This window comes from Aplidium turbinatum, chromosome 1, assembly GCF_918807975.1.
Source record: "Aplidium turbinatum chromosome 1, kaAplTurb1.1, whole genome shotgun sequence".
Lineage (NCBI taxonomy): Eukaryota > Metazoa > Chordata > Ascidiacea > Aplousobranchia > Polyclinidae > Aplidium > Aplidium turbinatum.
This window is the reverse complement of record NC_137472.1, coordinates 20653858-20675178: the sequence shown is the minus strand read 5'-3', so window position 1 is coordinate 20675178 and position 21321 is coordinate 20653858. Positions and strand designations below refer to the sequence as shown.

General features: G+C 38.5%; 1 protein-coding gene across 1 annotated transcript in view; it reads right to left on the bottom strand.

The window, feature by feature from the left end:
* LOC145777906 (uncharacterized) overlaps window positions 1–21070 on the bottom strand; it is a 29666-nt gene extending 8596 nt beyond the window's left edge. Inside the window, exons 1-6 of the mRNA XM_082589265.1 lie at window positions 20431–21070; window positions 20150–20202; window positions 14990–15065; window positions 14315–14507; window positions 11890–11957; window positions 11298–11499 (exon numbers count right to left, since the gene is read on the bottom strand). Coding sequence (XP_082445391.1) covers window positions 11298–11499; window positions 11890–11957; window positions 14315–14507; window positions 14990–15065; window positions 20150–20202; window positions 20431–20973 — 1135 coding nt within the window. The 5' untranslated portion in view covers window positions 20974–21070. The remainder of the gene's footprint in view (window positions 1–11297; window positions 11500–11889; window positions 11958–14314; window positions 14508–14989; window positions 15066–20149; window positions 20203–20430) is intronic.
* Window positions 21071–21321: the final 251 nt, after the last annotated feature.

Here is a 21321-nt window from a genome sequence, read left to right as displayed (position 1 = left end):
GAATTTGCATTAGTTCCAAGGCATTTGGATGTGCTATATCAAACAATCTGTCTCAGTCTTCAGAAAATTTAGTTTCCTTGTTTTTTGCAGTATTTGAACGTTTTGCTTTGTTTTCTTTATTTTTCTTCAGTTTCTGCCAGTTGTTGACAAGTTTTTCAATAGTAACAATCAATTTTTTTTTCAATTTGCAAGGAATTTTCGCTCTTTTCCAGAAATCTAATACCATGTCAGATAGTGCAGAGGAACTCTCTCTAACCTTCTTTTTTTTTCAACACAATGCAAGTAGAAATAAACTTGCAGAACTGCTCTTTTTGATGGCAGCTTCGCTCCAGTGAGACAACGTTTGTAGTTGCCTACGAGCCATTTCTCATCTTGATAACGACCAACTGTCTTTGAAGTCATAAATTTGAAGAATTCAATACAATGCTAATGCTTAAAGTAGCCTACACTTTTTCCTGGAGAAATAATAAAATTTATATCACATAAATTTGCATTTGAGCCTATTGCTGTTAGCTTGTGCCATTAAAAAAACTTCTAAAAATTTTTAAAAATCGCCAAATTCCTTGAATTTTCCACGATTTTCAAAGTCCGCCAGCAAGCTTATATCATTACCCAGTGATCTCAAAATAGGTTTAAATAGTGTTTAAGACCTTTCATCTGTCATATCAAGTTGTGTTTGAGCATTTATTATCCATTAGCAGCATTAGAATATTTTCTAAAAAAATCATGAAAATTGCAAAATTTCTTGAATTTTCCAGATTTTTAATGTGCGGTAGCACGTTCTAAATTTTTTCCGATTTGGATGAAATTTTTTTGTAGGTGTTTTTTCATCATATGTAAAAATAATCAGGGGTAGCCCGTTCAATTTTCAAAAAAAAAATTTTTAAGGACCACCCTAATGTGCATTGTTTTGTGTACAGGGTGGGGTGAACCAAAAATTTTGCTTTGTCTCGTTGATATTTCTTGTGGAACAACATAAAACGACCAGAAACCGAATTTGAGGAAATTTTGACCTTGGGAACCTACCCACTTTTTGGGTTGAAAATTCTGCCTTTTTCGAAAAATATGCAAAACATATGCTTATGAAAATAGAACTTTAAAGACACTTTTTTTGGCTATGTTCAATATACTATTTTACATTGCACTAATAATGACTTGGACTAGCTTCTAATACAAGTTTTGTTTAGGTTTTAAGATTTGATTGCTTTAATTTTTTTTGCAAAAACATGCAATTTTTTTCAAAAATCGAATACCATTGCATTTTAAAATCAGTTTTGGGAATATAAAATGACAGTCATGCAAAATCAATTGGATTCAACAGTCACTAATTCAATTGTAACACAAATATACTAGCACTTGATTTTAGTGTTAACAGTATCTACAAATGTGCTTGGCTGTAGTGCGCCTTTGTATCTGCAGCAGGAATCAGTTTCCTGGAAGCTATACCAGCACGGATGAATCCATGTCTTCTATCAAACCCACACACTTTGTACGATGCATCAGTCACCATTTTCACAATTCTTTCTACTGATTGGGAGTGGTTTGGATAGCTTTTCACTTCTATTTTGCTTTCACGATATGAGATGATGTAATCAGATGTAATTGTGGTTGTGAAGATAGGTTCATAACATAAATATACGGTGATGTCGAATAATGGTTGGCCTCATAATTTATCGTTGGAACAACAAACTTCCGAACGGATCTATCACCAATATTTGCCCCATTGCGAATTTTCAATATTGCCATGACTGCATTTTCTCGAACTTTTTTGGTGTCATCCGCAAGCATTGCCATTATCACATTTTCAGAGTGTGCTGCGGTCGTAGAAGTAACTACACTCCGTGTTAGGGATGCAGAGTGCGAGCGCCTCTACCAATCTTTTGTTAGCTCTTCAGATGGTCAAACAACACCCTCAGCCGCCAAGGCTCTTCTGGAATGACTCGATGCAAAAAAAGAACGCTGGACAGAGACCATCCAATCTCTCGCACTCAAGCCGTACAGCGTAGAACACACTCAATAACCTTACGGACGATCAAGACAATCACCCCGACAATGTCCCATTCCTGCTAATAAGATCGCATCGCAGGTAATAAAAAATGGGATATATAAGCCGTGTAACCATATCTCCGATCGGTTTGTTACCAAAGAAGTGACAAAGCTTTGGGAGATCAACACACCAGACTAGGAGAGCATTTCTAGCTCCTTCTCACGGAGCGAATTCAATGCTGCCCTCAAGCACCTAAAACCAGGTAAGGCCTCTGGTCCAGGTAGGATATGTCCAGAGCTTATCATGCACGCTGGTTATGTTCTAAAGTCTTGGTTATACAATTTCCTGTCGTCCTGCCTGTGCCGCCTCAAGATTCCTAAAGTATGGAGAAGATCTCTGGTCGTCGCAATCCCTAAGCCATTAAGCCAAACAAACCACTAGACGATGCAAATCGCCTTATTTCCTTGCTCTGCATCCCTTTCAAGATCCTTGAGAGACTGATCTACGCCCGTGTCGAACCAATAATTGACCCACTGTTTTCCAAAGAACAAGTTGGTTTCCGACACCGGAAGTCAACTGTAGACCAAGTCACACTACTAACTTAAGATATTGAGAAGAGCTTCTCGGCAAAAAAGAAAGCGGGGGCTGTTTTATCCACCTAACAGCAGCCTATGACACTGTTTGGCACCGTGGCCTAGTCTACAAGCTACTCCGCCTACTCCCTGACAGGCACATGGTCAAAATGATCATGGAACTCATCCACAACAGGAGTTTTACCCTTGCCACCGGAAGCGGAAAACCAAGTAGACTGCGGCGACTCAAAAACGGTGTCCCACAGGGATCAGTCTTGGCTCCCCTCCTTTTCAACGTCTATACGCACGACCTACCATCAACAACATTTGACAAATATGCATATGCTGATGACTTGGCCATCTTGTACACTGCGAAAGACTGGCAATCATTACAAACGACGTTGAGCCAAGACATGACGACCATATCTGGATACCTTCATCAATAGAAACTGAAGCTCAGCGAAAGTAAAACTGTGACGGCAGTTTTCCATGTCAACAACAAGGAGGCAAAACGTGACCTGAAAGTGACCGTTAACGGCAAAATTCTGCCGCCCTGCCCAGAACCAACATACCTTGGGGTTACACTTGACAGGTCACTCACATACCGTCACCATTTACAGTCACTACGCAAAAAGCTGACATCTCGCGTCGCCCTGCTGAGACGTCTGGCAGGCACAACTTGGGGTGCAGGTGCTGACACCTTACGCACTGCAACCCTGGCTCTGGTTCACTCCACTGCTGAATACTGCGCCCCTGCCTGGTGCCGCAGTGCCCACACCCGCCTCATCGACAGCCTAATCAACAACGCATTGCGAACTGTGACTGAAGACTGAATGCCTGCGCCCAACTCCAACAGAGTACTTACCAATCCTTGCAGGCATCCAACCTGCTGAGCTCCGCCGAAAGGGAGCCATAATACACCTGGCTCGCCGGGCGGGAGATCCTAACCACTTGCTCCATGCAAAACTCAACATCCCACCTCAGGAATTTCCCCGGCAACTAAAGTCAAGACACCCCTTTGTGCCAGCTCCTGTTGAATTACTACATCTATTCAGCGATCATGCCATCAGCGCAGCACACTTCATGGAAGATACTTGGAAAGCAGCGTGGTGCGCCACCGACATCAAACTACATGGTTTTATACCCCACCCGGTGGCGCGCCCCCCTGGTATGGACCTGCCTCGGCCGACCCGAGTCAAGCTCAAAAGGATCCGAACCGGAGTCGGTCGCTTCCACTCCAACATGCACAAGTGGGGTCTGGCTCCCTCATCGGCCAGCGAATGCGGAGCGGAGGAACAAACTGCTGACCATGTCGTTCTCGAATGTCCCATCTACAAGGCACCAAATGGAACGCATGGTATAGCAACGCTGGACGAAGCTACACTCACCTGGCTTTCCACCACCTGTCCTGAAATTTGATCTAGTTTCAAACGAAAGAAGAAGACCGTCTGTATCAAATTGTCAGACAATCACAAAAGGGTAAACGGCTATTCGACGCGGCACTTTTTCGACGAGGCCCTATTCGACGAGGAAACTATTAAATGCGGGAATTATTGGCCTATACAAAACTAGATGGTGTAACTTTTGACTTTGGTAAATTTTTAGAAAAAATCCAAGATTTTTACACTTTTTATGATTCATTTCCCTACTTTAATTTGCATCTATTGGCCCCATATTGGGAAAAACACATAAGTAAACTAATAGTTTTAGGTATAAAAGAAATATTACAATATTATATCAACTTTAAATAATGCAAAAAAACTGTTAAATTTTAGGGATATTTTGAAATATTATGAAATTTCAACTCAAAAAGTGGGTAGGTTCCTGTTGTCAAAAATCGCTGAAATTTTTTGTGTGATGTTTTTTCAAACCTCCACAAGAAATATCTGCGAGAGAATGCTCAAATCCAAAATTAGTACTTTTTCACCCCACCCTTATTATTGGACAATCCCCACAATCCCCAATCAAGTCCACGCATGGACAATCCCCTCTGAGAAGTAAGGATGGAGAAACGATACTTAAGACCGAAGCCGAAATAAGATCTCGATGGAAGGTACATTTTGAGGAGCTTCTCAACCATACAGCTGTTATTGACAAATGCGTGATTGACATTATTCCCAGCATGACACAAGAAGACTCTCTTTCTCAGACACCATCTCTCGGAGAGGTCAAAACTGCCATCTTGGCCATGAAAAACAACAAAACAGCGGGCCCTGATGGAATCCCAGCAAAGATTTACAAAGTAGGTGGCAGTTTAATCCAACATAACCTTCATCAACTGCTAATCAAAATTTGGACAAATGAAATTGTTCCATCTGATTTCAAAGATGCTAATATCAACACCATATACAAGCGCAAAGGTAATCGATCAGAGTGTGGAAATTATCGTGGGATCTCTCTGTTAGCAACTGCTGGCAAGATTTTAGCACGTATTTTGAACAATTGCCTCAAACTGATATCCGAGAAGATCTTTCCTGAATTTCAGGCTGGCTTCAGGCCGTCGCGTAGCACCACAGACATGATATTTTCCCTCAGACAATTGCAAGAAAAGTGTCGTGAACAACATCAACCACTGTACATGGCCTTTATTGACCTATCTAAGGCCTTCGACCGCGTCTCAAGAGATCTCCTGTGGGATGTAGCCTACTTTCGAAATACGGATGTCCAGACAAATTTCTTCGTATTCTGCGTCTTCTTTATGATGGTATGTTTGCCAGAGTACAGACCAGCAACAACAGTTCTGAACCTTTCCTGGTTAACTCTGGAGTGAAACAGGGCTGCGTAATAGCACCAACTCTTTTTGTAATTTTTATTGCATCTATCTTGGAAATAGTCCACCATGACCTTCCATCTGGCATTGAAATATCTTACCGCATGGATGGAAAGCTCTTTAACCTCGCCCGCCTTAAAAGTAAATCAAAGACTACAACACGGAGTATCATGGAATTTCAATATGCCGATGATAACTGTGTAGCAGCACTGAGTGAAAACCACCTACAGCAGTTTCTGAATGCTTTCCATCAAGCATACAAGAGGCTTGGACTTAGCATCAATATCAACAAGACTCAGGTCCTCTTTCAACCACTTCTTAAAGATCGTACCAGTGCTCTGCCAGAAATCCTTCTCGATGATACACCTCTAAAAAATGTGAAACACTTCTGCTACCTCGGAAGTGAAATTTCAGACAACGCTGACCTTCAGGATGAAATACAACATCGTTTAAATTGTGCTAGCACTGCTTTTGGAAAACTTCGCTCACGAATATTTGACAACCATAACATACGAAAAAGTACAAAGCTCGCCGTCTACAATGCAGTAGTTATCACAACACTACTATATGGTTCCGAGACCTGGACCACCTACCGAAACCATATTAAAACTCTTGAAAGATTCCAACAACGCTGCCTGCGCAAAATTCTGAATATCAGCTGGGAAGAGAAAAGAACAAATTTGAGCGTGCTAGAAGAGGCTGAAACAACAAGCATTGAGTCCCGCATTATTCGAAATCAACTCAGATGGTGCGGGCATGTAGTGCGAATGCCAGATCAGCGTCTCCCTAAACAAATGTTCTACTCGGAATTGGCTAAGGGTAAGCGTTCGGTAGGTGGACAATAGCAGCGGTATAAAGACTCACTGAAGAGTAATCTTAAAATGTGTAACATCAATTATACAAACTGGAAGGAAACCGCAGAGGATAGGCTGCTTTGGAGGGTAGCCACTTTAACAAGTCGAAATTCTGCCACTGAAATTGACTAAAATGCAACCGCCAACCAATCATAAGCTACGGTTTAAGTGACGCAAAAAATGGCGAAAAGAAGATCATAGAAAGTAAATTAAGTGATGGATTTTTTGTCAGCTGGTTGGCTTAGGGGTTAGGGTTAGGGCTAAAAAGTAGTCATTTCATTGACGCGTGTTCGATTCTCACCACTGCTATTGCTCTTTTTCTTCTGTAATTACCAAATAAAGTTCAAAACAAGCATTAACTCTCTGGATGAGTGCTAGAAGGGTCACAATTGGACGGTAGCCTCTTATAACACGTTCTGATTGGTGGGCGGTTGCATTGTAGTCAATTTCAGTGGCAGAATTTCGACTTGTTAAAGTGGCTACCGCTTTGGAGATCTGCCACTCAGAAAGGTGTTGCCACGTTTGAGAAGAGCAGATCTAATAGGTTAAAAGAAAAAAGAATGCAAAGAAAAGAACGACAATCACACCCACAACCAACTCTTCCAAAGGATCTTAAATGTACCATATGTAAATAACCGAACTTTTAAAGCCAAGATTGGACTGATTAGCCATTTAAGAACTCACCGTTAGCTTTTATTTTATTGCGAAGGCCATCATCCTCGAAGACGAGGGATAGCCATCATCATCACATGCTAGTCAAATTAACGCAATACGTTGCTTTTCTTATTTTGTCCGTTCTTTGTGTAACTTTTTTATGTAATAGGCAATAAACTTATGAAATATTAATACTTTTGTCAAAAACATAACAAACACCACTTTAATGAAACAATCAAGTGAAAACAGCCAGTGAAAAACAAACATTCTCGACATCTTTGGTGCTCTCAATCAGGTGAATTACCAAATGCATGGAAGTGGTAAAAATGTAATAGAAGCTGAAGAGCAAATGAGTGCTTTTCAGAGGAAATTGCAGTTGTGGTGGCAGCGATTGGAAAATAACAAGTTCGCTAACTTTCCGCGTCTGGAAGAGGTAGTAAGTAGTTCTGATACAGCAATTAATGGCAAAGTTGCAGAAGTTTAGAGACTTAAGCCAGTATTCACTGAGCATTTACAGAAGTTGCAAAATTCATTTCAAAACTAATTTCCTAAACAAACGCAATATCCAGAATGGATACGTCACCCATTTGCTTATGATGCTAGTACAAGACATGAACAGTCCATACTAAGATGACATCATCGAGCTTCATGAAAGCGAGATGCGATAAAAGAAACTTTAACACAACAAATCTTCAAACGTTTTGGTGCCAACAAATGGAAAGTTATCCTCTTAATACAAAAATTGCCCTTGAATTTTTCATGCCATTCGTAACCACTTATTTATGCCAGCATGCGTTTTCTATTCTGGTGGATGTTAAAGCAAAAACGAAACCGGCTTGCATGAGAAAATGACATGAGAATTGCTGTTTCCGAGACAAGCCTCGAATCTCGCTATTGGTCTCAAAAAAACAACAACAGAAGTCTCATTGATACAGTAATGTATTACTATTAAATATGGTAGGTTTTTGTTTTTGTAATTTAGCGAAAGTTTGGGTTTCAACGAAAGCTTGCAGATTAGCGTAAGGGTTCGGCAAGTTAGTAAAGGTTACGAACCACTGAATTAAAGTCTTAGAATCAAATCAATTAAATTTGAGTCAGCATCGCCATTTGCTTGCAAACAAACTTTCAAATCACAGCGGACAAAATTCGGTTGGACGGAATTGATCTACAATTTTGTGATCGGCCTACTCTGTTGAAAAAAAAAGAAATTTGATTTCTTTTGCTGAAACTTGATCAAATCGCTATAAACTTGAGGTGTTTAAAGCCAATATCACGGGATATGTGGCGCTTTAAAAGTTGAACTCAAAAAGAAAATCAAGGCAAAGGAATTATGTAACAGTAGTAGAATTCTGGAATACACTGAGTTTTGCTTGATGCACCCTCACTCGAAAATATAGTTCATATCTTGACCAAGCACTTTATGTGCAAGCCGCTCATTTAGCACTTCATAACGTTTTCTGCTTTGTAACATTCTCCTGCATTTCATTTTTTTAGCGGATAACGAAACCAAATTGCACTGATTTTGAAATGGTAGATGAAAAAGATTTTTTCGTTGAAACGAAATTTTGTGTTAAAAACTAAACCAATAACCAACACTAGTCCCAATACACGTAAAAACTGTAGCCTACTAAAAATTAGACTAACCATCAGTGAAAAATAGACCGGGTGTTCAAGTTGTTCGCCTGGGTCGACAGTAGCCTGGTTTTGCTTTATACACTCTAAATAGGCCTATAGCCTAAACAACAAAAGCATAGCATAAAGCAGGTTAAAAAATTGAGAAGTTTCTACTCCAGTCACACATCTTTATATTTTTTGTTTGTCACAAAAAATTTCTTTCTACGATTTCTGCTATCAAAACATATATTTATGTGTTTCACCTCGATTTGAAAAAAAAATGATTAATATTTGCGCCGACAAAAAAAATGTAACTTACGTAGGCTAACGTGCTAATCTCCACTGACAACCAAACGACGACAAACGAGCAAAACTGGTGAAAAACAAAAGACGACCATTATGTCATAAATGCGTTTGAAAATACTTTATTGGTAACAATGTTTTTAAAAGCAGCAACTTTACTAGTGAAGTATTCTTTATGAATTACGCAAGTGTGAGCCGGACCCTTACCCCCACACCTGATATTTTATAATTTACAAATTTTTTAAACTAACGTTATGAAGACTTTTTTTGAAATGAAAAAAATTACTGCATCTTCCAAATGATTGCGGGAGCACGTGCCCTCCGATGCCCCTTAAAACGCTACGCTACTGGATATAGGCTGAACACGTTTGACCATAGCCGTAGGAGATGGGGGGCAGGGAGGGCGGTCGCTCACTCTTTGAAAAAAAAAACGTCGCAAATTTGGGCAAAAATGTCCAGTTATTTGGGCAAATTAATCTTACCATGATGTTTGAAAGTCTTACCAGTTTATAGACTTTGCATAATTGTTCTAATTTATGAGATGCATTGATATTTTCTAATGAATGTAAAATGCGTTATCATCGATTTGGGAAACCATTGCATGTGGTATTGCAATTTGGGCAAAATGATAAGTTTCAATTGCACAACCGCAAAAAGTAGGCTAACTGTAAAAAAGCACAGTTGACAAACAAAAGTAAGCTTATCATCATTGATTTTCGATAGATTGCTATAGATTGATTGATTGAATCTTTATTCTCAATCATTTATCATTATCATTTATCCTCGAACTGAGAAAGCTTCTTTATGAGCTTAATCCTGGCAGTTTCGCATACTTGTAAAGGTTTTGAACAGGGATATCTATAACTACGGGATTGGAAACTCTGTGGAACTGAAAACCATTTTATACACCAGTAGGGTCACTTTGCTTTGTGCGCTGCTGTGATAAATAATCACATAAATTGACCTCAAAGGGCAGCAAGTAGTAGGCTAAACGAACAACCAAAAGTATAACAATCAATTCACCTGCTGTAAATTGTAAGGTCTGCGCTTGCCTGGCTTGTTTATTTATTTGTATTCCATTAGTGCAGTCATGTTGTATTTTGTTTGCTGTTTAAAAAAAAAACAGAATGACTATTGGTTTTAGTTCTGATGACGTCGTAAACGGATTGGTTTCGTACTAGATTGGTCTGTGAACAAGTTGATGATACAACAACGTATTTCACTGATTGCTGAACACTCCTCGTTTACTTCTGATCCGATATGCAGCGCGCAGAATGCTTGAGAACAACAGTAGGCGATTTTTGGACTCGTTGCATTCATTCATTTTTTGGAGTCATTGTTTTTTTTCTAGCAGCGTAAATGTACTTTTATAATCAATTAAGTTTTAATGTGAGTGTACATTTTGTATTATTATTGTAAAATCGAATTTTGTATATCTTTTAGTGGGCATTTTATTTTGTTAATCTCTCTGTAGTCGTAATAATGTGATGACCCTACTGATGTATAGCACTGGATGGAGTTTCCAATCCCGTAGTTATAGATATCCCTGGTTTTGAACCACTGACGCAGGCCCGGGGACGCAGGACCTAACCATGTCAAATGTAAGTAAGTTCATTCCAAAATAAACGTGCAATTGAAAGATTTGTAGCATCCACGAATTTCCCCAACTGCGCAATTACGTATTAGGAATATTTCCTTAAACCGCGAAATCCTTGCACTCAATCACGATTTTCGTCGGTATATTTAAAGTTGTTGGACTTTTCAACTGAAATTAATACTTTGTAAAGCAGACACAAGTAGCTAGAAGTGATTAGCAACAAAAAATATATATATTCAGAATTAAAGAGTGGATGAAGAAAAATATTTCCTGTTTATGAAAAACAATTCGTGGTTAGGGCAATCACTATGAATAAGTTGTCATTTTAGTTTGTTTTTTTTTCAATGCAAATTCACAAATACTGAGTCTTTGGACTCTCTTCATCATGAAAAGATTGAGCTACTTTTGGTCTGGCTTTTTATTGAAGTCGGCTAAAGTTTTTCAAATAATCTGGCGACGTGGATATTCAGTAATTGTTATCGAGTTATTGCTGAAGTCTCAGTTCAAATTGTTGTTAAATCCAGTTAGGCTTAATACAATAATACATATAGTTTTGTTTTGTGCCATACATATACAAGAGTGTTTCAATTTGATTGTTTATTTAATTGGAACACAGACACTAGACAGGTCTAAATAAAGGTTCAATTTAAGTTAGCCTTGTTTTGCTGCTGTACGTTTAGTTTCCTGTGTTTTCGTACACACCAATTTGACGACTGGTAGAGTTATTATTAGACTGCACTACCTCAGAGGTTGTGAATAGTCTTGCATTTTTGAAAATATAAATGCAAAGACAATATTTGGGCAAATTGTAAAAAAAAATTGGACAAATTTTGTTCGCCCCTCAAAATGTTTTACACTCCTACGTCTATGCGTTTGGCTAAAGAGTTTAGCACAATTTATAACTATGTAAACTAACTTTAAAACTAATGGCAGTAAAGAAAATTACGTTTTGGAGTTGCCATCAATGCCACAATTGTAGATTTCTTGACAGAACCATCGGGATTTTCCAAATAATTTACATCTGTCACGACAGAGTTGTCGTCAACAATCTCTTGCAGAAGTTTTTGAGCTTCAATGAGATCGAAACCTTCTGGAACTCCGCAGATTTTTGCTTCATAAAATACATCTTTTCTTTTTTCCATTGCAGCCTGAAAAATAGAATAATACATTGACAATGAAGAAATGTGACATTGAAGAAACGGCAAGATTGAGCAGCACTGTGTCAAAGCTCCAGATGGTTTTCTATATTTTTTTTGCCGTTTCTTGCCTCACGCCGGGTGTTTGAAAATTTAAATTGAGGAGACGAAAAGGTCAGAAATCCAACCTTTGTGTCCACCTTCAGGCATGCCTTAAATTATTCTGTCATAAACGCAGCCGCATGCTCTTGAGCGGTGTCAAACTAGTGCAGTGACAGTTGAGCGTCGGGACAGTTGCATCAAGACACATGTTTGTGGTCGTATGAATATCATAAACATTAAATAGACAACATTTATAACATCTTGGCAGGCAAATACGTTTCATTAACATTGTTATCTTACCATTTTCTTGCGGAAAGCTTCCTTTATTTGGGTTTGGGCAGAGGTGTTAGTCAGGAGATTTTCTACCACTGAAGAGTGAAGATGAAAAAATTACTTTGAGTAAAAAGTTATATCAAGATAAAGTCATAAAACGTACTGTATACATTACATTGCGCTAAGAAGGGTTAACAACACTCACGTTTGTGCCGCAGTTAGGCCTGCTTGTTACTCGATGATACATCGAAGATAGTTAATGTAGCATTTATTTTGAAAATGAGGTTGTTGAAGTATTGTCACATACGCTCGACAGGGGAACATTTTCAAAAGTTACCAACACTAGGTTTGATGTTTTTTTTTTAAGTTTTAACATTTTGTTGGAAGATGAATGGCTTGTGGTACCATTTCAACTTCAAAATAACGCATCGCTTGGTTGTGACGGCCCATGCGAAAACCTTTAGGCCAATGGTTCTAGTCTTGGGAGAAATTTCTCCCCAGGGAAGAATTTCAACTGAAAAAAAACATTTTGCTTAAAGTCAAATAAAGTGAAGTCGATATTGGTGTTATCAATCAATTACGCCATTTCATTGGACAATTTTCAACTGTTTTGTCTACATCTCGGTTTATGTTTGGCAGTTGAAAATTTTTGTTTATGCAGACGAGAAAGAAATCTTTGTGTCAAACTTAAAGAAAAGTATTATGTTAAAAAAACGCATTTTTAGTCGTTGTGCTTTTTAATCTTTTATTTTTAGTTTCATACATTTTTTTTCAATTTACAACTGTTTTCGTTAATCACAACAAAGAGTTGCAAAAGAAACTATAAATTATAGCTTCTAAATAACTTATTATAAATTAATTTACTGTAGTTTTGACTTGGTTCGGTAACTAAGAAGTGTGACCGCATGCTCAACAAGTAGTAGGCTACCAATGAACCACCCAAATTTAAGTGCTACCAATGACGAAGATGAGGACTATTCGGGTGGTGAATTCTGGGAAATGAAGACCATGACCACCATGTTTGAATATTTCCCATGGTAACTGCAAGTGTAGGTTATTGCTATCGTTGAGATACTTTGCTTTATCAAACTCTTGACTTCTGTTACTTACCATTTTATAAAAACTTGAGTTCTATTACGTTTTTTTCACTCATAATGGCTTGTTGGTTAGTCCTTGGGAACGTTCAAATATTACGTAACGCTTTTTTCCGAATTTTTGACCCCCCCCTCCCCCATGTAACGCCAACATAACGCTTTTTTCAATCCCCCCCTCCCCCATGTAACGCTTTTTCACTACGAATTCAGCATAAAAAACTACCATTCCGTACTCGAAAGCGTTACGTAACGTTTTGCTTGAACCCCCTCCCCCCGATGTGACGCTAAGATAACGCTTTGTATAAACCCCCCCTTCCCCCTCGAAGGCGTTACGTAATATTTGAACGTTCCCCTTGTTGATTAGCAAGAATTCTATTTAAAACTATACGGCATCAGGGATTTCTTGTAACAATTATAGCGCTGAAGATGAAGATAGCATAGTTTTCGAAAAGTTTGTTTGCTGAACATAAGTTCAACATAAGTTCAGTATCTAGTATCAGTATCATTTTGAGCTCTTTATTTTTTCATTAGATTAACCAGGCGTTCCAACCATTTTGCTCTTATGAGTAAATGTTCTTTAAAATGTAGTTGGTGAATCTGCACTGCGGTACACTCGCTTGATAGAATAGGTTAATCATTTCAAAACAGATATTTCAGAAAAGCAAAAGTGCAAATTTTGTTCCAGCATTTAAATTTTGCACAGATGACTTCCGCAAAAAAAAAACGATTGTTTTTTTTCGTTTTGTTTTGAAAACAAAACGAGCCCAAAAAAATGACTCACATCCTCAGTCATACGGCATGACTACGATGAGCGCTAAACGCTCTTTACTCTCAGCGGCGCGGATGAACTGCCAACTTAATTGTTTGCTTTTCCACTAAAAGTTTTGATCAGACTTGCGTTTGACAAAGTGTATTGTACTCCTGACACAATTTATCATAAACAAAATACATTTTTTGTCCGGAGAACGAAGACATCAAAACTACTCTTTTAATATTATTTGTTCATTTAAAACACGCTTGTTGTTTTAATTCTTATGTAAAGACGCAAGAACATGACTATAATGCTAGTTCCTCACAGAAGTATCAAATGAGTGATGATTGCAAACCAACGCTTCACCACTTACATCCATATGCTGCTTATTACAATAAGTAACTATACCACGAAAGCAATGAAAAGCTCAACATGAGCAAAGGAAGGAATGTAAGTTACCCAAAGATGTTGAGAATATTTGCAGTAGGCAAAACAAATGCTTTTAAAACGTTTTATTGGTTTGATCTAAACTTTGAAATAATTTTAGGTGTTTTCAATACCAGGAACTGAAAAAACACCAACAAACAATGCTTATCTGAACACTCACGTTGTGGAGACCTTAGCTCAACGACCATAACAGAACCATCTGAGCTGCTTGGGTAACGAACTCCAATTACTGAGGAATCATCGTTCAAAATTTCTTGCAGAAGTCGCTTGGCTTCCCCGACGCTGAAACTCGGAGGAACTCCTCTCAATGTCACTTGTTTCTCAGTGTCGCTTGTCATCACGATGGAAGGGTCCTGCGATCACATTGTTTTTGTCTTTGGTTTTATAATTAAGACCGAATTAACTAACCACTCAACCAGGAATTAACTGACCATACTTAACAGTAGTGCAGAGGTCCGTTAACATCCCCAATCACGATTGGCGCAAGAGAGCAAGATATGACGTTTTTTTCTGTCGGTTTCCAGTTTATACAAAATTTTATGGGAGATTTTTTTAGAGGGAATTTTATAAATACGTAATTATATAGTTCAAACTTGATATTTGAATAACTCAAATTGATAATTTATTGTTTGTAGGTTTATTCAAACAAAAAATTTTGATTAAAAAGTGGACTCAGAACAGCAAAGCATGTCAGGACCTTGGTAGTCTACGTCGAGTTTTTCCGTAATTTGATCAAAAAACACAAACTGTTTCATTTTTTTCTCATAGTTTTGGACAAGATCCATTGCTCCTCTGTTGTGATTTTATATTTTAAAGATATGTATTAAAAACTCACCTTTGCAAAAACACTCGATGTTCCAAAATGCTGTTTTGTAATATCAGTGGATGTTGAAGTAGTAGGTTCAATGGTCCTGATTAAATTTACAAGTTTTAAGCGTAGCCTATCTGTTTTCATAAACATAAGCATCGACAATCGACATGTATTTCACCAATAGTTGTTTTGATTATTCTACTGCCAGCAGGCTGATACAAATAATAGGTAGTAGACTAAATGGTTCGTTTAAGGCAGGGCTTCCCAAACTTTTTTGCTCGCGACCCCTTTTAATCTTCTAAAAATTTTCGCGGCCCCTTACGATTAAAACGACGAAGAGTGCGAAATATACATTTGTGATATTTATTGAAAAGCTTAAATCTAACGAAAACCAAAAACAATTTACCGGCACTCAGTTCAGCTTATTTTTATTTATTTCTGACCATTACAACGAAGCCTATGGGCAGCCTACTGGAAACAAAACGAAAAAGCAAACACATTTATTCAGTGTGATAGGTGTGACTGCCTTCTGCTACAAAGCAAGTCCAGCCGTGGCTCACTGGCTCAGTGTTTGTAAATGCAGGTCTCAAGGCGGTTTCAATGTTGTTTAGGTTGGAACGGTAGGCGAAGTGAGAACATTTCAGATAAATCAGTTTGAATTTTGGTTTCCAGATGTTCAATTTTTTATGAAGACACCGATTTTAGATTTCAATGCAAAATATTGATGTTTTCTCCTAGGAGGGACAAATTAAATTCGTTTAGTTCTTCAAGAAAATCTGACATTTGACATAATTCCAAAAGCTAGATGTCATTGTGAAAATGGTGAACCAATAGCTCAGTTGGTTAGCGCGTGACTTCTGGAACGAAGAAGCTTCAAGATCAAGCGGCGCTGGTTCGACTCTCGGGGTGTGCGCAAAGACTGCTCTCCATTCAGCGGCATATAATGGATGGAATTATTCCCCGGCAACAAGACTTCAACAATCGGAAACTTCACTCTGTCAATCTCGGTGACCGGGCCTGCGTCAGTGGTTCAAAGCCTCTACAAGTATGCAAAACTGCCAGGATAAAGCTCTGCAAGAAGCTTTCCCAGTCCGAGGATAAAGATTCAATCTATCAAGACTGAATTTTAGTCTGTTGGAAAAATCACGAATTCGGTTTTCAACGTTAATTGGCTAGCCATTTTAAAGCTTTAACTTTTGAAAGCCACCTCACTTCACGAACGATGCAATAAAAGAGTTTTTAACTCCGATTCCATTTCACCTCATAAATTTTCAAAAATACGGGCAGCCTATAGAGTACGCGACTCTTAATAAAGTTATTAACTGTCATAGCATATCGCACAGAAGTGTTAATATGCAGTACCTTGTGTAAATTGGTATACTTTCTGCGACCCCTGAAGTTTGTTACGCGACCCCCAGTTTGGGAAGCCCTGGTTTAAGCTAATTTAGTGACGTGACTATAGTTGATTTTGCTCAGCAGCACGTTTTGCACGGTACCTTGGTACAGTATAAGCCACTAGTTAAAAAATTAGATGTGTCTTTCACTAGGGTGGTCCCGAAATGTATGGGAAAATTTTTTTTTATTCGAAACATTCCGACCACCCTACAATTTTTTTACATAGGCTAAAAGAAGGCAACAAGCTAAATTTCAGAAAAATTGGTTAATATTTAGAGGTGCCACACGAAGTTGCAAATCGGGTTAAGGGTGTTATTTCAGTACTTTGATTTTATACAATTCCCTAATGATTCGAAATCTTTTTTTGGTACTGCCGATTCGAAATAAAAATTATCCAGTGCAGAATTTTTCTCTTCAAGCAAATTCTTTTTACACCCAAATCAATGAGTATTGCATAATTTCTTTGATGGCTAGAATTTGAAAGCGAAGCCAAGAACTTGCAAGATAGCAAGCATAGCAAACAAGTTGCAGTTCTAAGTTGAATATGCTACTTCTATGAAAAAGAAGAGGCAGGGGGAGTTTATAGACTGACAGAAGGTTAATTTTTATGCACTAAGGGGTCCTTAAACGATGAGCACTGATCGTAGTGTACTGATGAAGTTGTTAATATTTTTTTTTTCTATGTTTTTCAGATGGCTAGCAACAGTAATAATAGTAGGGGGCCTATCGGTGGTGCAAAGCCCAAAACCAGAAAGGACAATTATGTTTGGTTGATTGGTCCCAATACCAAGGAACTGTCTGGGAGAGAGCCAGGATTATAACATGCACAGAAACACATGCAAGAGAAAGACTGGAAAAGTTATTTCTGCAATGGAAAGGACTCCAGAAGGCGGCTTTAAGGAGAACAGATACACATATGAAGAAAGAAGAAAAGTTCAGTGCCGATCTTGACAAACTGTTTGACATAGCACACGCGAAAGCATTGGATCTGACTACTATTGAAGAAGACCGGGTTTTTCTGATGACACAAAGAGATGGACAAAGAGGTTTCCCAGGTTCAGTTGATCACGAACTTGCTGCGAAAGAAACACGAACTGTCAAGCGGAAACAAGAGGAGCAAGCTCGAGCTGAAAAGGCAAAAGTATCATCTTCTGCAGTGCAAGCATGTTATCAAGAAGATATCTCAACATCGTCATCAGAGTCTGAAAATACTGAACAGTGTGAGCAGTCCAGTTCTTCAGAAGTGCAGACACCAAAAACACGGAAATGTACAATTACAGCTAGAGCGAAGAATGTGATCTCTCCAGGACTAGCACAAGCTCTGGACCGAACCAAAGTCAGTGACAGAGCAGCTGTTCATATCATTGCTGCAACAGCTCAAAGTTTAGGCCACAATGTGGATGAATTGGCCATTAATCGAAAAACTATCCGTCAGTCAAGAAGGTCACTAAGACAAGAAGCTGCTATTTCCAGTAGCCTAAGGACAATTTCAGTCTTGAGATTCTTGATCCGGGAGTTAAGGTTGTTGTGCATTGGGATGGAAAGCTAATCCCAGACACAGCAGGGTGTCAGGACAAATACGATAGGTTACCAGTGATTGTATCGTATGATGGTACAGAAAAGTTGCTTGCTGTACCAAAGTTGACAAGTGGATCTGGACAATCGATGGCTTTGGCAGTCAAAAAAGTCCTGAATGATTGAGTGCTAGAAGACAATGTTGTAGCAATGAGTTTTGATACTAGGCCTACTAGCAGCAACACAGGAAAAAGGAATGGAGCATGTCATCTTCTTGAGGTCCAGCTAGAGAAGGAAGTTCTATGGTTGCCGTGTCGGCACCACATATTTGAACTAGTGATAGGTGCAGTATTCAACAATGCCATGGGACCGTCATCAGGGCCTGACATCAAGACTTTCAAGCAGTTTCAAGCGCGCTGGCCACATCTCAAGCAAGATGATTATGAAACCGCAGCAAGTGAACCTTCAGTGGAGATTTATATCACACCAGAACGTGATTCCTTGTTGATGTCTGCAAAGAAATATCTATGCAAACAACAACCAAGAGAAGATTACAGAGAATATTTGGAACTGATCATCCTCTTCCTTGGTGAATTGCCAGATCATGGTGTTTTGGTTATCAGAAAGCCCGGAGCTTTCCACAGAGCACGGTGGATGAGCAAGGTCCTTTATTCTCTCAAGATTTGGATGTTCCGGGCACAAGTAAAGCTGACAGCAAAGCAAAATAAAGGGCTTGCATAAGTTGTTCTATTCGCAGTGTTGGTGTATTTCAGAGCCTGGTTTGATGCACCGGTATCAGTTTCAGCACCAGCCAATGACCTGGCCTTCTTGAAGAATTTGAAAGCTTATGCCTCCATTGACAGCAGTGTCTCCAAAGTGACATGCAGAAAATTCCTCAACCATCTTTGGTACATGAGTGAAGAAGTTGTGGCATATGCATTCTTTGATGTTGGTGCTGCTGAAGAGAGGAAGCAAAGAATGGTTAAGAACCTTAAAAAGCCTGGAAAGAGTAGTCGTGCCGTGAAAGCCAGCTTGAAGATGGAAGAAATTGAAGCAAGTGAGATAGAAGACTTTGTTTCAGTAAAATCTATGCAGTTCTTCAAAGCTCTGACTTTGTCAACAGATTTCCTGTCATTGTCATCGTCACTGTGGCTGTCAAATGATGGTTACATTGCAGGAAAAAAGAAAGCAGCACAGTTTCGAGTGCTTAACGACACAGCTGAGAGAGGAGTGGCTCTAATTCAGGAGTATATCCATGTTCTGACAAAGGATGAGAAACAAAGACAATGCCTCCTTCAAGTGGTGGCAGATCACCGCAAGAACTTTCCAGATGCAACAAAAAGAACTGTTGTTGCTGGGCTAAAAAACTTGGTTAAAGCTGGCCCAATGCCCAATTGTCCATGGAATAAACATTTGTTAAGGTCGTGATAACATTACAGTATAACATAGTACAGAAGGGTTTAGAAACAGTTAATAGCCACACTATTTTATATTGCGTCTTGAGAGAAAAATAAAATGGCTTTGTGGCACCTCTAAACATTGTTCAATTTTAACCAAATTTTGCACATTAACTTCTTTTAGGCAATGTAAAAAAAAGATAAGGTGGTTGTAACAAAATTCTAAAAAAAAATTTTTGGGACCACCCTAGTCTTTCACAAAACAGCAAATGTAAGGTGAGTATGGAAAGTGCAGGCTAATCTTCACAATTATGATTAAAAATTAGGTTATCTGACACAAGAAAAAACGTAAAGAAAAACTATTTTAATTTATGGTTAGTACGTTTTGCTCTATCGCTGATAATTCTAAGTTTAACTCTAGATTGTGTCATTCTAAACACTTTGTAAACGATACTACAGTAGCAATGACCTGTGTTGGTCAAATGATGGTTCGGAGCAGTAGTATGAGGCTGTCGATAGCTAGTTTAGGTGAATCAAGTGAGCGATGACTAGTCTACTGTTGTGCTTTAAAATATTTTGGTACGAAAACTCAGTATTGCTGAAAAGTGACATGGAAAGCAAATGTCTGTTCCTTTTATGAAATTTAAACCTGAGGCCAATCTCGCAGCTACTTTGCGTACTGAGTAGCCTACAAAAAAGTACACAAGGGCGCACCCCGTTTTGTGAAAAGTGAAGAACCATTGTACTGATTCTGGGTAATTATCTGTTTGTATATCAGCAACCCATTTACTTTGAAGTAATAGTTGTAAAAATTAACTACTATAGTTACTAATAGCATGAACAAGATTTCAACAACAAAAACATTGCAATTGCTTACCTTTCATGAGAAACGCTGAAAACTTTTTCAACTTCAACATTGCAGAAAATCACCTGCACAGTTTTTTTATTGCCGTATATTAGAAGTCGCTATACTTATTCTTAGTTGGGTTATGCTCCATAAAACTTTGAAACTTTTTTGACCCTCTGCATAGAATTTGTTTTGGTTTTTCATATTTATTAGTTACAAATGGTGAAACCTTATCGATAATTTAACTTATCTTTACTTAAGCGACTTTATTGATTGTACAAATTTGAAAAAACAAATCGGCCAGCACTTACCTCAGAACCGACAGGGTGGGTGTCCTTATTTCTTTTTACAAAAAGGTTTAAAGCATTTTCGGCTTCTTTTTTCAGAGTTTTAAAATCTTTTGTTTGTTTGAGAAGTTTTACTTCCACTAAGTCGATGGAGTCAAACTGAATCTTTGGTCCACGTGTAACATCAAACTCCTTATTTAAAGTCTTTAGCAATTCCCCTGACTCCAAAGATTTTATAAGTTTCTCTGCTTCTCTTCTGTTTTCTACTATGATGTCTACCAAGATTGATGAATCACCAGCCATTGACATAATCCTTCCTGAGCCTTCTGCTAGGACGGTTGCAAATTTAAAAAATAGCTTCGGGTTTTCAGTCACCACTCTATAAACGGTATATGAACCTACTCCAACAAGTAGTGTGGTTGCAATGCCGGTTACTTTAAGTCTCATTTGCCTGAAATTCAAATGAAGTTCACCCCAAATCGCTTCATACCACCTTTGCTGTGGGGGCGGTTCTTCTGGCCTTGGATTGTTTTGTTCTCGTGGTTGTTCGTCGCTTGGTCGCTGCATGTTCAATCTTCACAGTATAACGCTAACTTGTCAAACGTTACAGAAAAGCAATTTCTTACTTTAGTTTCTTCAGCCAATCAATAAAACTTCTACATTTCTACACAATAAAGTTTCAAAGCATTATTTTTTCAAACGAATTGCCATCATCGTTAGAAGCCTTGGTGTCAACAGCCAAGAAATTTCTTAAGAAAGCGAGTGTAGGCTACAATATCATTGTTTAGCCATCAACTCTTAACAAAATTGCGTAGATTTACTGGCTTCGTTGATTTGAAATAGTTGTACAATGATGACCGACAAAGCAGAAGTCCATGATGTAGCTTAATGTAAGCCATTGCATATCGAGCATTT